General features: G+C 44.6%; 1 protein-coding gene across 1 annotated transcript in view; it reads left to right on the forward strand.

Moving 5' to 3' along the window:
• Nucleotides 1-18019, forward strand: part of RGS10 (regulator of G protein signaling 10) — a 44445-nt gene that overhangs the window by 19204 nt on the left and 7222 nt on the right. The window contains exons 2-4 of the mRNA XM_068255307.1: nucleotides 3774-3892; nucleotides 10970-11056; nucleotides 12197-12340. Coding sequence (XP_068111408.1) covers nucleotides 3774-3892; nucleotides 10970-11056; nucleotides 12197-12340 — 350 coding nt within the window. The remainder of the gene's footprint in view (nucleotides 1-3773; nucleotides 3893-10969; nucleotides 11057-12196; nucleotides 12341-18019) is intronic.

Genomic DNA, 18019 nt, shown 5'->3' on the forward strand with positions numbered 1-18019 from the left:
GCAGCGACCGCGATTTCGATCGCGAAAATAGAGAAAACTAAAAGGCGTAGGGCAACGATGTAGGTGTCATCAGAAAGAGGAGAAAGAGAGCTTTAAAATGATATCCATCAAGCCATAGTTATATTGTATTACACAGGGCGACTTTTTGTCAAAGTCAGCAGCTGCATTCAGCATAATGGAGCTGCTGACACTGGGGAAAGTGTCGTCCTGTGTAATACAATATAACTATGGCTTGATGGATATCTTTTTAAAGCTCTCTTTCTCCTCTTTCTGACGACACCTAAATCGTTGCCCTACACCTTTTAGTTTTCTCTATTTTCGCGATCGAAATCGCGGTCGCGGCAATTTCAATCGCGAAAATAGCGAAAACTAAAAGACGTAGGGTGGTGGTTTATATATCATTGGAAAGAGGAGAAAGAGAGCTTTAAAATGATATGCATCTTTCCATAGTTTCTGCACTGCTCGGACTCCCTTTAAAGCTTGAAGTGACGGACCAAGAAAAATCTCAGATAGACAGAAGCAACGAATGGTGAGAACAGTCAGTCAACCCACAGACCAGCACCAAAGACCCACAACATCATCTTGCTGCAGATGGAGTCACTGTACATCATTTGGCGCACTTTACACAAAGAGATGCTGTATGCAAGAGTGTTGCAGAGGAAGCTTTTTCTCCGCCCACAGTACAAACAGAGCCGCTTGAGGTATGCTAAAGCATATTTGGACAAGCCAACTTCGTTTTGGAATAAGGTGCTGTGGACTGATGAAACTAAAATTGAGTTATTTGGGTATAACAAGGTGCGTTATGCATGGAGGAAAAAGAACACAGCATGCCAAGAAAAACACCTGCTACCTACAGTAAAATATGGTGGTAATTCCATCATGCTGTGCGGCCAGTGCAGGGACTGGGAATTTTGTCAAAGTTGAGGGACACATGGATTCTACTCAGTATCAGCAGATTTTGGAGACCAATGTCCAGGAATCCGTGACAAAGCTGAAGCTGTGACAGGGCTGGATCTTTCTACAGGACAACGACCCTAAACACTGCTCAAATTCCACTAAGGCATTCATACAGAGGAACAAGTACAATGTTCTGGAATGGCCATCTCAGTCCCCAGACCCAAATATAAATGAAAATCTGTGGTGTGAGTTAAAGAGAGCTGTCCATGCTCGGAAGCCATCAAACCTGAATGAACTAGAGATGTTTTATAAAGAGGAATGGTCCAAAATACCTTCAACAAGAATCCAGATTCTCATTAGAACCTACAGGAAGCGTTTAGAAGCTGTAATTTCTGCAGAAGGAGAATCTACTAAATTTTGATTTCATTTATTTTTTGTGGTGCCCAAATATATGCACCTGCCTAATTTTGTTTAAACAAATATTGCACGCTTTCTGTAAATCCAATAAACTTCATTCACTTCTCAAATATCACTGTGTGTGTCTCCTGTATGATATATTAAACTGACATTTTTTTATCGTAACAACCAACGATTTATACAGGAAAATCATGGCCATTAACAAGGTTGCCCAAACTTTCGCATCCCTCTGTATTTTGTATGAGTATTGTTTATTATTTTAATGTTTTATTTTATTCATTAAAGCTTTAAGAAGCTGAATGCGCAGGAGTCCCTATTTTTATTTATTTGCAAATTCAAGAGTTCTGGAGGGGCACTTCTTCACTCATCTCCTTGCAGCCCATTTATTATTTTTCTCAGGAGGAGCGTTATAATCTACTACCAGTTGTAAGAGTGTTTTTCAGTCTATTTTCGCCCCTTATACCTTCCTACTGGTTCTGGGCCACTAAAAACTGTCTGAGTATTCTGTTGTACTTATTGAAGCCCTATCACATAGAGCCACATCAATCCATACCATGCACTGATGAGGACCAACAAGTCCGAAATAGGCTGTCTGCATGTTGGATTGATGTGGCTCTGTAAAATGTAAAAGTTATAGGCTCACTATGCACCAGCAGTTCTTGATGTGCTCCCGACTTTCAGGGACATAAAAAGATCCTAAAGACAAGAGAGCCTTCCCGTTCCTCTCTGCGTCTCCTCGTTCCTCCACCGGGCCCCCTCGTTCCAGTGTTCGACAAGTGGAAGTACTCCAAAGACAAGCAACTCTAAACTGCACACGCAAATGGGGGGAGGGTTAGTGTAAAGTGGTTTAGGTAAACCAATTGTAGAATATCGGTAACATTTTTCATGTACCGCTTGGCCTGGATAGGAAGTAGGAATGAGAGGAAATTCCTCCAAATATCCTCCACTCATCCAGGAAGTAGAATTTGAGCTAGCAAATAAAAGGCACCGATTTTAACGCAGCTACTGGCAAATTGATCAGCAGCTAGTGCTCCTACTTACTAGCACAGCTTCCACTATATGAGTCGGTGCCGATATGTCTGTTAGAAGACTGTTTTGCTTGGGACTGATGTATGAGGGGGCGGAGCATTCACCCTATTTGTTACCAGCATGAAAATGCTGAGAAAGTCCCCTTTATCATCTCTTACAGGAAGCGGTTATGGAAAGATTAAACTGACGTGACGGTACTGAGTGTCTCCCTGCCAACTGTTCACATGCCACTTAGAGATAACAACATTGTGATTGCCGTATAACCGTCACTATATGGACCGTACTATGCTTTCCCTGTAAGAGCTGACTGCAATCGCTGCTGTACTCGCCCAATCTGGAGCTATCTACAGACACCAGATTTATGACAAACTGTTGTCCATGAGTGTTTCAGGTGAAATAGTCTGCCTGCAGATAGTTACAGTTCATGTATCCTCTTCTCTACCTTATACTTCCCAGGCCTGATTGTGGCCCAGCAAACCTGTACTGGATCCGCTGACAATTGTCTGATATTAAAGTGACCCTTCATGTTAACTGAAACCTGGAAGGGTCTAAATTCACCTCATGCGCTCAGTACTGAGAAGGTCAGAGTTCACCTCCTAGGCCCAGTGCTGAGAGTGGCGGAGTTCACATAGGCCCAATACTGGGGAGGGCAGAGTTCCCCTTTCAAGTTCAGTATGGAGGGGTTTAGAGTTCACCTCATACACTCAGTACTGGGGAGGGCAGAGTTCCCCTTTCAGGTTCAGTATGGAGGGGTTTAGAGTTCAACTCATACACTCAGTACTGAGGAGGTCCTAGCTACGCTTTCAGGTTCAGTGTGGAGAGAGGTAGAGTTCACCTCATACACTTAGTACTAAGGAGGTCCTAGCTCCCCTTTCAGGTTCAGTATGGAGGGGGGTAGAGTTCACCTCATACACTCAGTACTAAGGAGGTCCTAGCTCACCTTTCAGGTTCAGTATGGAGGGGGTAAGAGTTCACCTCATACACTCAGTACTGAGGAGGTACTAGCTCCCCTTTCTGGTTCAGTATGGAGGGGGGTAGAGTTCACCTCATGCACTCAGTACTGAGAAGGTCCTAGCTACGCTTTCAGGTTCAGTATGGAGGGGGGTAGAGTTCACCTCATGCACTCAGTACTGAGAAGGTCCTAGCTACGCTTTCAGGCTCAGTATGGAGGGGATTAGAGTTCACCTCATGCACTCAGTAATGAGGAGGTCCTAGCTCCCCTTTCAGGTTCAGTATGGAGGGTGTTAGAATTCACCTCATACACTCCTTATTGAGGAGCTAACTTCATAGTCTCAGCACTTAGGGGGCCAGAGTTCCCCTCTCAGGATCAGTATTGAGGGGGTTGGCATTCTCACTGGTCCTAGTACTGCAGTATTAAAAGGATGACAATATTTCTGTGCATCTTATACCTATTTTGGCCTCTCTTTCAGAAATTCACATTACAGAAATCTCTAAAGATGCCCCGGAGCACAACCAGGAAAGAACCAAGATATGGTCCTCGTCTCTGGAAAGCCTGCTGGAAGATCCCCATGGTGTTACCGCTTTTAAGGTTCGTTATTAAACAGGGATGGAGTTTTTCATTGGCCAGGGGCAAGAAAGCTCACAGTTGGAATACAAACAATACACAGACAATCCCCTACTTACAATCAGGATCAGATTTGTTTGTAAGTGATACATAGGGAAACGTGGATAAATTATTTACTATTGGACAACTTTGGATTTGGTCGCACAGTATAAACAATGTTTTTTGGTTATTTTCTATGTACTTTTAATTTGTTTTAACCCACTTAAAACAGTTTACACAATACTGCAACACATAACAACATAAACGTATTGAAAAAAACAGTACATTTTGTACATGGAGACAACTTTGTAATTTTTTCAAAATTTTAATTTCAGTTTGTAAGTAGGAGACTTTTCTGTAATAATCAAACAAAAAATTGTGAATAATATGTGACCAGTTTTAAAGGACTTACAAGGTAAAATCTAAATCTATCTATCTTTACTTACCTACTTCCAACAACCAGAGGTCATTTGGGCCCCTCGCTGCAGCTCTGGTGTTCCCCGGTGTCCCGCTGGCCACCTGTAAGAAAACCAACCCATCAGGGGTACGGCGCTTCTGCGACTGCTCGTGTGTGTGCGAGCGCCAGCTGGGGAACATGCCCATGTTATTGGATGCGTACTGCGCCTGTGTAGTACTCGACCGGAGACATGGATGCTCATGTGCAAAAGCGTTGATCCGCCCGATGGGTCTGCGATCCTTACAGGCGGCCAGCAGGACCCTGGGGAGTACCGAAGCTGCGGTGAATGACCCAAATGACTTCTAGGGGCTGGAAGAAGCCCCAGGTAAGTAAAAAGAGATTTAGGTTTTCGCCTCAGGAGTCCTTTAAATACACCTCTGTTCTGTACTGCTCCATAGTACAACTATGTACAAGCAAGGAATGACTATCACCATAGTTCCCCGTAGACTTTTCAGAGTTCCTTGTAGATGTTCCAAAGTTCCCCGTAGATGTTCCATAGTTGTTCGCCTGCTGGAATGACTCAGAGTGAGAAATCCTCAGAATAACTCAGCCAGGAGCCGCGTTACTAATTCACCCCACAGAGAATCATCACTTCAGCCATCCTGTAAATATTATGACGTGCCGACGTGTCCGAGGTGGCGGCTGCCCTACCAGAGTGTGAAAATGTTTGGATTCAAAAAATTAACTGTTCAGGGGCGCAGATGCTCTTCATAAAGGCTCACAGAAGGGACCCCAAACTTTATTTATGTAGATGTTCCATTCCCAGGTAAATGTGAGAAAAACGGAAGGAAATAAGGTGACATTGCAGGGAAAGGCCAGTGTAGGATAGACTGTGGCATGACTAATGCATCTTACCAGTACTGAGCACCTTGTGCACATGGCTGGGGGACCTATAAGTTTGGGGGTGTCACCGTCCGGGGGTCCGTTGGTTGTCAAGATATTATATATTGAGGACAATTGACAATTGAATGCTGCCATTCATCTCAAATCGGGACATGGGGGAACGATCATGTGCATGAAAGCTCGCTGCCGTCTGTCTGAACCGGACCTAAATAGCAGCACAGTTTCGGTTGGACTATGGTCTTTTCCGGGTAATTATCTAAATTTGAGCGGGCCCGTTCACACTGCACGCGTTTCCAGCCGCGTTTTGGAAACGCGTGCAGGTGGCCGATACGCACAACATCAGACATTGCATAGAGTGCAATGTCTGATGTTCACACTGCATGCGTTCCGGACCTGTGCGGTCCGGGAACGCATGCTGCACGCAGATTTTGCTAAAACGCGTGGCTGTCCCATTCACTTTTCAGTGATGGGATCAGCCACGCAACGCACACAAACGCGGATGGCCATGCGTTCGTACGCGTTGCGGTCCGCACGTGTTCCGCACGCATGGCCATCCGCATTTGTGATCTGATTGGGCCCTAAGGTGCGTAGACACCTTTGATGGATGTTGCCCACTTGCAGGGCCATAGAGGTAAGGGGGTCAATTGCCCCCGGGCCCCAGAGCCTCTGGGGGCCCCCCAAGGTGCCCCCCTCCAGCTATGGTGACCCATGACAGCGGGTATGCTGTGTGTTTACTCTGTATAGGAAAAAGAGGGGGTGAATAATGGGAATCCAAGAAACGCTTTTTAGGGGCATATGATGGACTCCTAATGATATTGTGTTATGGGGGGGATTGGATCAGGCCTGGCCACCGGCTCAGGGGCCCTGGGGGTGATTTGGTTGGAAGGGTGGAGTCAGGAGGGCCCCCGAAGTTACTTTTGCCCCAGGGCCCCATTGTAGCTAGAACTGGCCTTGCCTGTTGGGGATCGGCACCCGATCTCCTTAAGCAACATCGCTGGCCGCCTCAGCCGACTTTAGTCAAGCGCGTGTGCGAGGCTTTAAAGATAGCTAGTTATAAAAACAATGACTTTAGTAGTTGCATTGCAATATGTCTACCCTACATAAATAAACAGATGTAACTTTAGGCTTACCAGATCTTAGGAAGACTATAACTCTTCTAGTTTCACCGTGCCTTCATATAATCTATGTTTATAAACCGTAATAATAGCTGCAGTGTCCTCATGTGACAGCTGACATAAGTGAAAGGTAACGTTCGGGCCCTCAGCTTATGAAGAGTCATCTTGGAATGCTAGGCTATTTTCAGGAGTTTCTTTACAAAAGGCAAAGACATTCAAAATACACCCAGGTTTTGCTTACAGCAGCTATATGGACTGCTAGCCCAAGGCATGTATGTAACATAAAACCTGAAAAGAAGCCTGATAGAAAGGAAACAAACTACTATGCATACCTTAAAGTGAACCTCCGGACTAAAAATCTACTCAGCAGAACTGAAAAGGCCTGGTGTTTCTTTAACAGTTTCACAGCATCAGAACTTTGTTTTTCTTACCAAAGCATCATTTTTAGCTGCATTTTTAGCTAAGCTCCACCCATCAAAGAAAAAAGAGGAGGACACACAGGACACATAGGGACACGGACAGAGGAGGACACATAGGGAGAAGGGGCACACAGGACACATAGGGACACGGACAGAGGAGAGCACACAGAACACATAGGGACACGGACACAGGAGGACACATATGGAGAAGGGGCACACGGGACACATAGGGACATGGACACAAGAGGACACATAGGGAGAAGGGGCACATAGGACACGTGGGAGACAAGACACAGGAGGACCCGTGGAGAAGGAGCACACAGGACACATGTGGGAGAGAGGACACAAGAGGACACGTGGGGGACATGGGGCACACAGGAGGGAGACATGGGGCACACAGAAAAACACATGGGGCACTCAGAAGGACAGATGGGGCACACAGGAGACATGAGGTGCACAGGAGGACACAACATGTACAAGACGCTCCTGGAATATAGGCGCACCAGGTTTAGTATATTTTTTTCTCCCTGGTTTTTGGCCCTCTAAACTTGGGTGCGTCTTATATTCCAGAGCGTCTTATACGGCAGAAAATGTGGTACATTTTGTCTATACAGGAATCAGTCTGATGAAGGCTTCATAGCCGAAAGCTTACTGCTTTTCTTCTAAGTTAGCCAATAAATGGTATTATCCTGATTCAAAACGTATTACTTTTATAAAAAATACATATCCTTTAAAGAGGAACAACTTAACCCACAGTTGGTGGAACAGCTGTACTGTCTAAACTAGTTATCGGTGTTCCTCATGTGCTGAATGTAGGGTTTGTTGTTCCTGTGTGTTAAAAATAACTTTACCGGTTATCATCTGTAGAACACAGAATGGGAGGTGAAACAATCTTACATCAGAAACAAAAAGAGGGCCAGCGCGAGCCCAATATAGTGTAGTATGCACTGGTAAATGAAGGTGTGTGGAAAAAGTATGTGCAGTATACTCACAAGTCAGGGTTACCACATAGGCAACCACTGTAAAAGCAGGTCTGGAGATTAGACCTGTCCCCACCCAGGATTAAGAAGTCACTCTCTGTAGATCAAGGAAAAAAGGGGTAACACCCCCCCACCAATGGTGGATATGTATAATGTAGTATGGAGACAGAGGTGCCAGAAGGATAAAAAGATCTAAAAAGTTTAAAAATGAGGAGGTAGTGGTGGACTTACCTCCTCCGGGCAGACACAAGAAAATGCTGAGAAAGCGGGTCACTCCCGCTATACGAGTTGTATGTAAATAAATTGTTTTGCTGAAAATTGATCAGCATTTTCTTGTGTCTGCCCGGAGGAGGTAAGTCCACCACTACCTCCTCACTTTTAACCTTTATAGATCTTTTTATCCTTCTGGCGCCTCAGTATCCATACTACTATCTTACATAAGGTTGAGGGTTTAAGGATAATACTTTTATTGGACGCATTTCGTGAGACCTGTCCACTTCCTCAGGTGTACAATACAGTGTCTAAAGTCCAGATAGTAAGGTGATGATAATGCACAGTAATCAGGGCCAGTTCTAGACTTTTTGCTGCCTGAAGAAAATATTGTGAGGACCCCCACATCCTGCCCCCAAATATTGGAATAGCAATATTTACCCCACATATAAACTGCAACAACTGCACCCACGTATCATCACTGCTGTCAGTGGCATTATAGATACAAAAAATACCCCAACATGCCCCTGGCCATCGTTAGTGTTTCAGAGCAGCAGTGAGGAGAGATGGGCTATAATAATGATGGCTGCATTCTCACACTCATCGCTTCTACAAATATTATTCCAAGAAAGGACATCATGTGCTGCAAAGCGCAGATCTGAACACTGTATCTGTGTCTAGATAATGTGGCCCGCCCCTTCTCTGCTCTCTCTCCGGATGTGATCTTCATAGTACAGCGCACAATGAGGTAGAAACATTTCAATGTAGAATAGAGAGTATCTCGTCCATAGCTGGAGAAGAACAAATGATTTGACTTAGATTTTTGGATCTATGTGATCCAGAAAGTAGGAGAGGCAAAACCAGATCCTTCCACTAGGCTAATCAGATTCAGGAGCAAATAATGAATTAACTGGCAGCTTGATTAAAGGACCACTATAGCAAAAAAAAGGGACCCCTCAATTTCACACTCTCTTTCCCTTGCCTACCCTTGGTGACCCTCACAGCCTGGGGCCCATCTTCCAAGGCTCATGAAATAAGTGTGGACATCGTAATCTTCACACTCATAGCAAGTGTAGCCAAAAAAACTCCTGATCTAAAGAATGGATCCCATTATCGGAGGGAGTGACGTAGTAGTTGGGGGCCCCTTACAGCTCTGGACCTCCCTGCAGTCTAATGTCTTTCTCCCCTGTAGTTACACCCATGGAGCAGGGCTCATGCTGGTGTTGTGGGACTGGTGCTGTTGTGCTGCACTCATACTGGTGTTGTTGGGCCAATGATGTTTCTGGGCAGATGCTGGTGTTGCTGGACTGGTGCTAGTTTTGAGCTACTAGTAAAGGCAATGCTGAGCAAGTACTGCTGTTGCTGGACTTGTGGGTGTGTTGCTAAGCTGGTACTGTGGGGCTGTGTGTGTAACTGGGCTGGTTCTGGTGTTGCTGGACCGGTGGGTGTGTTGCTAGGCTGGTACTGTGGGGCCGGTGTTACCAGGCAGTGCTGATGTTCCTGGGCTGGTGTTGCTGAGCTTTTGGTGGTGTTGCTGAGCTGGTGGTGATGTGCTGGAACTGGATTGCTGGAGTTAGTAGAGTTGGGCTGGTGTTGGTTTTGCAGGGCTGGTCCTAGTGTGGCTAGGCTGGTACTGTGTTGCTAATGTTGATAGTCTGGTACTGTAGGGCTGGTGTTGCAGGGCTGGTGTTGGTGTTGCAGGGCTGGTTCTAGTGTTGCTAGGCTGGAACTGTCGAGCTGGTGTTGCTAGGCTAGTAGTGTGGGGATAATGTGGATAGGCTGGTGCTGTGGGGCTGATGTTGCTAGGCTGGTGTTGGTCTTGCTGGACTGATGCTGATGTTTCTGGGTTGATGCTGGTATTTATCAGCTGATGCTAATCTTGTAAACTGCTAGCAAATTGTTAGACTGCCTATTGAGGGTTTTATTTGCTTCTGGTACCAGAAAATGGCAGCAACAGGAATCTCTCAGATCAGATGGAGACAAAAACATTTAAAACTTGACAATGTTTTTAAACTTCCTCACTCTATCTGAACAGGGTGCACGTAAAAAAGAGAAGTATGGTGTAGTTGCTTATCAGAATTTGTATGGTTATAAGTCGGTGAGATTTCCCTTCCTGCAGCGTTTCTGAAGAGATGTTTGTATGAGGGCCTTAAATTGAGTTGAATTTATTATCGTTATTATGTATTTATCTACTGTATGGTATATGTATGTGAATGTATTGTATATGTATGCACTGTATGGATCTTCTGTACACTGTCTGTACCTACTACTGTACTACCACCGACCCTGTTGTGCCAAAAACTATTCCGGGTACAACTGACGTTGTACTTGGCGAAATAAAATGATTCTGATATAACGCTGACATCTTCTGCAGCACTGTACACGGTACATAGTCATGTCACTGACTGTCCTCAGAGGAACTCACAATATTCCTGTTGTTACCTAAACCTTTGTACACACTTGTAAACACAGGAAGAACATACAAACTCTGTGCAGATAGTGCCTTGATAGTGTCTTGACCCAGATTCAAACGGGTGACCCAGTACTACAAGGGAAGAGTGCTATCCGCTTGTAGTCTAAAACCATACTCAAAGGCAAATTTGTGGTAATCCAGGTAAACGACCAGTGTGTTTTAGGGAAATGGGAGAAAACCAAAGCAGCAGGAGGAAATCTGTGCAAAGTCTATGCAGATAGTGTGCCCATTTAGGGCCAACACTTGTAGTGATGCGAGCATGCATCCAAATCACTTAGAACTGCCATTAACGGCTATGGGGTTCCAGGGAAATGCACCATGTTGTCCAGTGCAATAGGACAGCAATCCACAGGAGGAAAAGGGCAGTGTTTCCCCACCCGACTAGCCTACGGGGAAATGCTGCAGATTTGATCCCTATTCGGCCCTAGTGGATGTTGGCCCTTAGGATTAAGCCCAAGACCCCGAAGTTCTGAGGTGAAAATGATAGCCACTACTGCAGAAGACAAGGTGAAATTATTTTTTATTAGCGGGACTGATGATTAATCGAGTGTCTATTTCTCTTCAGGACTTCTTGAAGGGAGAGTTCAGTGAGGAGAACCTGCTGTTCTGGCTCGCGTGTGAAGAATTCAAGAGGACAGTAGACCAGGATCAGGTAGGCCAGCACCATTACCGTTCCTCGGTCTGCCCATGTTATCAAATTAAAGCCTTCTCGTACTGTGTTCTTGGACACTTGTCCCAGTTTTAGGCCTGTCTATAGAAAATGATCCAACTCGTTTTAATTCAGGCTACCAGGATTGATTCATCTGCAGATGTTGGCATAAAGCTAGGCCAATCACATTTTACAATTCATGATTTTAGACCATTTTATCTAAAGGTTCTTTCATCTTCAGTTATTAGTTTCTGGATCTTAAAGTATCATGTCTATTGGTAAATTTACCTAGTGGGCCAATGAGCAGAGGAGGGGGAGTCTACTAAGGAGATTCACCCAAATGTAGTATCTCCACCACAGTCTTCTTAGCTTATATCTTAGCCAGTTTTAGTGGCTGGATAGTGTACTGGTTAAGGGCTCTGCCTTTGACATGGGAGACCAGGGTTTGAATCCTGGCTTGGGTCAGTACCTATTCAGTAAGAAGTCCTTGGGCAAGACTTCCTAAAAGGAGAAAAGCACTATACAAATGTTAAAATGATTTTTATTATTATTATTAGATTTCTCTCATTTTCAGTGCTAACCTATTTTATTCTCCTATTTCATTTTCAGTACTACCCAGTTTTCCCAAAATTAAGACATCCCCCAAAAGTAAGCCCTAGCAGAATTTTCAAGCATGCTCGAAATATAAGCCCTACCCTGAAAGTAAGCCCTAGCTGCAGTAAGGGGGAAAAGTATGAAAAATTGTGTTATTACTGGAGCCGATGGTCTCGTGGGCAGGACCACGGCTCTGTCATTGAGCCAATCACTGCAAGCTTGGGGACACAGCAGCACGGAGTTGGGGGTAAAGGAGGATGCAGGAGGACATGGGGGACACCAGGAGGACATAGGGGGAAAGGATAGAGGACAAAGGGAAACAGGGTATAAAAGAGGACACAGGCATAGAGGACGCTAAAGGTACAAGGGAGACACAAAGGTACACAAGAGATGGATCCAGCAGAAGAAGAGGCGGCACAGTGGGGAAGGCAGGAGGACACAGCACAGGAACTTGTGTTTTCATAGAAATATAAGACATCTCCTGAAAATAAGCCCTGGCACAAAAAATCATGAATTTCCCTTTGTGTAAATTTTTTGTTTCCACTGCAGATGGAGAAACGGGCCCAACACATCTACAACACCTTTCTGTCCAGCAAAGCATCAGCCCAGGTCAACGTTGAGGGGCAGTCACGTATCGGGGAGCAGATCCTGAAGGAGCCACACCCACTGATGTTTGAGAAGCTGCAGGAGCAGGTAACCGCTCTTTTTATACACCAAGACCCCCGAAACTCCTCCCACTTATCATAGCACAAACACCCAGAACATGACACGTACCACCCAAACAGCCTCACCTCCCCGCCAACTAGAAGCCAAGGGAGGAGTACAGTGGTTTGGGCACTAAGTCCTTCCTCCACCCGAGCCAGTACATCATGAGCCTGGGATGCTGTGAGGATGTAGACTTACCTTCAGAACTGAAGTGACACCCCACCAAGGTTCAAGTATGATGTCATCCCTGGAACTCTTGGTAAATGGTTGAGTAAAAGGAGGGGGGCGGTGACAGGGTTGGGGTAGAAGTGCTAATTCTAATAATTTGGGGGAAAGAAGCTAAAAAAAATGTAGGTGGGCCTTAAATGTGATAATTTTCAATCAGATGCAGTCATTTTATTGAATTGGTATACTGGGAGTTTTTGATTGCATTGAACTGAATTGGTTTTTTTTTTAAAAAAAACAATCATTTTGAATACTTTTGCACTGATGTCTTAAAGGGCAACTGAAGCAAGAGGGATATGGAGGCTGACATCTTTTTTTTAACAATGCACATTGCCTGGCTGTCCTGCTGATCCTTTGCCTCTAATATTTTTAGCCATTGGCCCTGAACAAGCATGTAGCAGAATTGGTGGTTCTGACATTATTGCCAGATCTGACAAGATTAGCTGCATGCTTGTTTCTGGTGTGATTCAGACACTTTAGCAGTCAAATAGATCAGCAGGGTTGCCAGGCAATGTGTATTGTTTATTCCTCGCACTTCAGTTCCCCTTTAAGAAGACATAACACCTTAAACACCGCCCCTCAGCATATGCCACACCTTACTTCACACCCTCTATATATGCTCATAAAGAGAGTAAAAAACATGTGCTGAAATAAATTCATTTTGAAGAAGAGGAGGTGACAATGCCTTTCAATTGTAGAGATGTAGCAAACCTCCGATTTTCGGTTCGCGTACCGCGTTCGCAAACTTTCGCGGAAGGTTCGGTTTGCGCAAACTTTCGTGAACCGCAATAGACTTCAATGGGGAGGCGAACTTTGAAATCTGGAAACACTCATGGTGGCCAGAAAAGTGATGGAAAAGATGTTTCAAGGAGTCTAATATCTGGAGGAAGACATGGTTGAGTAGAATAGACATCTAAAGTGCCAGAAAAAAATCTAGATTTCACACAAAGCAGTGTTTTAAGCCTCATCTACACGCGTAGATGAGGTGGCGATCCGGCGGCTCGATTAGCCGCCGGATCGCCTCTTCCGCGTCCCCGCTCGCCCGCGTGTGCGCCGGATTCGATGCCCGCTCGTCCCCGCGCCACTTATCTTCCGCTCAATTCCCTGCCATTGTCCCCTCGCGGGGAACGAGCAGGGAATCAGCGGTAGCAAGATCCATCCTGTCAGATCTTATCAATCGAGCCGCATCAGCGGCTCGATTGATAAGCCACATCGCCGCCTCATCTACCCGTGTAGATGAGGCTTTAAGGTCAGAAAGCTCATTCGATGTTCAATTGCAGGCCTACGCTACTTTACAACATCAGGAAGTGTAATCCTTCTTCTCCTCCCTCACTCTCTCCGGAGGAGGAGGGTCTTGTCTTCCAGGGAATTGTAGGATTTCAAAAGCCAGCTTACATACCTTGGCTGGGAATTGAACCCAGGTCTTAGTGCTTGGTAGGCAACTCTCTTCACCAGTATACCACCACCAACACTACATGCTGAAGCCAGCCTAGCATGTACCATTATGATATATCCAAGAGAAAAATGAGCTTGCTTAGGGATTTGTAGGATTTCAAAAGCCAACTCACATGCATTGGCCAGGAATTGAACCCAGGCCTACCGCGTGGTAGGCTGCTATCCTAACCATTATACCACCAACACAACACACTACAATGCTACATGCTGAAGCCAGCCTAGCATGTACCATTATGATATATCCAAGAGAAAAATGAGCTTGCTTAGGGATTTGTAGGATTTCAAAAGCCAACTCACATGCATTGGCCAGGAATTGAACCCAGGCCTACCGCGTGGTAGGCTGCTATCCTAACCATTATAACACCAACACAACACACTACAATGCTACATGCTGAAGTCAGCCTAGCATACCGGCAGAATTTCACAGGCAATTTCAGAATTCCGCCGGATTGAAAAAGCAATTCCGTTCCGACCAAACGGAATGGAATGACCAATTTCCGCCCAAAATTGAGGAAAATACATGTTGGTGGTAAAATGGTGTGGATAGCAGCCTACCACGGTGTAGGCCTGGGATGGTGTGGATAGCAGCCTACCACGGTGTAGGCCTGGGATCAGTTCCTGGCCAGTGCATGTGAGTTGGCTTTTGAAATCCTACAAATCCCTAAGCAAGCTAATTTTTCTCTTGGATATATCATAATGGTACATGCTAGGCTGGCTTCAGGTGGTATAGTGGTGAAGAGAGTTGCCAAGCACTACAACCTGGGTTCAGTTCCCATCCAAGGTATGTAAGCTGGCTTTTGAAATCCTACAATTCCCTGGAAGACAAGACCCTCCTCCGGAGGAGGAGGAGGGAGTGAGGGTGCAATATAAGGAATAACAATCAGCCAGGAGCAAGCTAACAAGCCTACAAGAGCCTAACTAAGATTTCCCTAGCAGAGTCTGTCAGCAGCTGTCCCTTCACTAATTACTGTAGGCAGACGAGTGATTAAAACGGCAGGAGAACCTTGCCTTTTATAAGGGGGGGGGCTCCAGCAGTGAGTGTAGTCTGATTGGCGACAACGTGCCTGCTAACTGTGATGTAGAGGGTCAAAGTTGGAGCATTATGGGGCGAATCGAACTTCCGCAAAAGTTCGCCTTCGCCGGTGAACGCGAACCACCCAAAGTTCGCCTGGAACCGTTCGCCGGCGAACCGTTCGGGCCATCTCTATTCAATTACGCTATAACTTAAAAAAATTCCTCTAGCAGTCCACAAACCCCTGGGGTGGACATAATGGACATGATCCACTTGTAATGGATGGGATAGTATGGCTGTACTTATAGGGGGAGATGATGCCTACACTTCTTACGATGGAGGGGGGCATTATGGGTGCAAAAAAGGAGGACATGATGACTACAGCAATTATGAAGGAGACATACCTGAATTTGTTATGGATTGACATGGCTGTGCACAGATATGGTAAAAAGTACGTTTAGGCTGTACTGGTTATAGCTAGGCCATAACATGATGGATGGCACTAGTTATACAGGGTGCATTCTACAGCAGGGTCATTTTAAGGTGAGCAGGTTGCTTTGAATACACCAGGGCAATTATGAAGGTGGTTTTTCGCCTGCACCAGAGAAATTGTGCATGGTGGGCTGACTGTGTGTGTGTGTGTGGGGGGGGGGGGGGGGGGTTTGTTCTTTTTTGTAAAATTGGGGAACATTACTGTATTTGCATGAGAGCCTGTAATTGCTTAGCTAATGGTGGTCAAATTCAATCTGCAACAGTGTCGGCAATAGACGTGTTCTTTCTGGGCCCAATGGGTAGTGATGAGCACAGATTCCGCGTAAATTTAATTTTTAATTGTAATTTGCAATTATGATGCAAAATCAGGAACCGTAATTTTGCATATGTATGTCATTTTTGCGTAATTTCATGCCAAAATTAGGGATTCATTGCAAGTGTCCAATTAATGTCATTGTCACTAAAATTGCATTGGATATTAAGAACAATTGTGGAAATAAGACAAAAAAAATTTATTTTTCAAAAATACCTTGTAGTTTTTGAGATAATCGATTTTGAAAATGCAAAGTAAACATGGTTTGTAAACTGTAATTTTTCGGCGTTTATAAACCATTTTTTGTTTTCATTTTAAAAATCAGATTTATCAAAAAATACAAGGTATTTTTGAAATTTGGTTTTTTGTTACTTATTCCCACTATTCCTCTTAACATACGTAGCAATTTTGGTGACAATAGCCTGTATGAGGACTTTGCTATTGACCACTAAAGTGGGATCAGAATTATGTGAAAATTACTCAAAAATGACGCGAAATTACAAATGGATTTTGCAAAATCAATTGAATTTCTAGATCGTAATTACATATGGCCATATTTGCAAAAAAAAATACGTTAAATTTATCCTAATCGTGATTAGCAGATTTCGACCATCTCTACCAATGGGGAAAACCTCTCCTTGGAGCCAATATAATGCTGGCTGCAAAGGGACAAACGCCTTTAGCTCCTGAGCTATTTAGTAGGACACAGAAGAAATTCTTCAATCACTGTCTGAGAAACAGAAACGTGGTATTCTCTCCAGCCAGAAGATGGTTAAGTCTTCTGCTCTATCCCACTCTTATGCAACCCTGTGCTCTGCAGAACACAGCTTCTCCTTTCCTCATGTATGTGACATGTTTAGCACATATTTGTCACCTGCTTCGCCCCTCAGAGAAACCTTTGTGATGTTTGCGAGAAATGATCCTTCCTAATGAGTCCCGTATACACTGTGCAGTACCTGGCGTGTGGGCTGTGTACAGAATGTAATACAACGAACAGTGTAAATGACCTCCATAGCACCCCATTTATGTGTTACATCCAACAACACAAATACAGAAGTACATACTTAGGGCTTAATTCAATAAGAACTTCTAACAATACAAGTACAGTACATGTCGTTTTAAAAGATCCAGTACAGCAAAGACATGGAACAACAGGAGAAGGTTCTGCCCCATGAGCTTACACTCTAGAACAGCACAGTAGCCGAGTGTTGGCATCTCGTCGCAGAATCAATTCTTGAATACCTCCCAACTATTTGAGATAAAAAAGGACACTTCAGCCATGCCCCTACCACACCCCTAACCACGCCTCCGGCACACCCCTAGTCACGCATACCATAAAGATTTCATAAGAAAAATATGTAATTTTATAATTGAAACCACACTGGTCCTCTCTATCCTGGTTCATTTTCCTTCATATTATCTTGTGAAAATACGGTAAGAAATATATCAATTTTGATAGATGGGTATAAAATTTAGAATCAATTAAACACAATTTTCAGTAAATAAAATACATACATTTACACAGCTCTGTACATCAGTCCTGAAAGAGGGACAAATATGGAAGAGAGAGGGACAGGGGTCCCAAAGAGGGACAGATGGGGGCTATGATTCTTGGCAGTTTAAATAGAGTTTGTGTGTTTTTTTCTCTTTAAGTCTGTGATGCTTTGCTATTGATTAGCTCATACCTAAACATTTCCCGGAAATCTAAAATATTTCTAAAGCTCCTTTTTGGTTTGTTTTGTGAAAGATAAACATATAACAGAGGAACTTTAACCTCTTCAGGACCACAGGCTTTACAACACCCCCCCCCCCCCCCCCCCCCCCCCCCCCCCCAAAGACCAGGCCATGTTGTGTGAAATAGGCCATTTCAGCTTTAAGGCCTCGCTGCAGGGCCGCACGACACAGCACACAAGTGATTCCCCCTCTTCTCCCCCCACCAACAGAGCTCTTTGTTGGTGGGGTCTGATCACCCCCAGGTTTGTTTTTTGTTTTTTTTTTTCAAATAAATATTTACTGTCTCTTTTTTGATGATTTTTTTTTTTAATATGCAAATTACCCTCCCTCCCCCCGTCTGCCTATCACAGCGATCGGCTGAGATAGCCTTTAGCCTATCACAGCAGATCACTTTTGAGTCCCCCAGGGGGACAGCCGTGTCACACAGCAGTCCCCT

The sequence above is a fragment of the Hyperolius riggenbachi genome, chromosome 10 (genome assembly GCF_040937935.1).
Source record: "Hyperolius riggenbachi isolate aHypRig1 chromosome 10, aHypRig1.pri, whole genome shotgun sequence".
Classification (NCBI taxonomy): Eukaryota; Metazoa; Chordata; class Amphibia; order Anura; family Hyperoliidae; genus Hyperolius; species Hyperolius riggenbachi.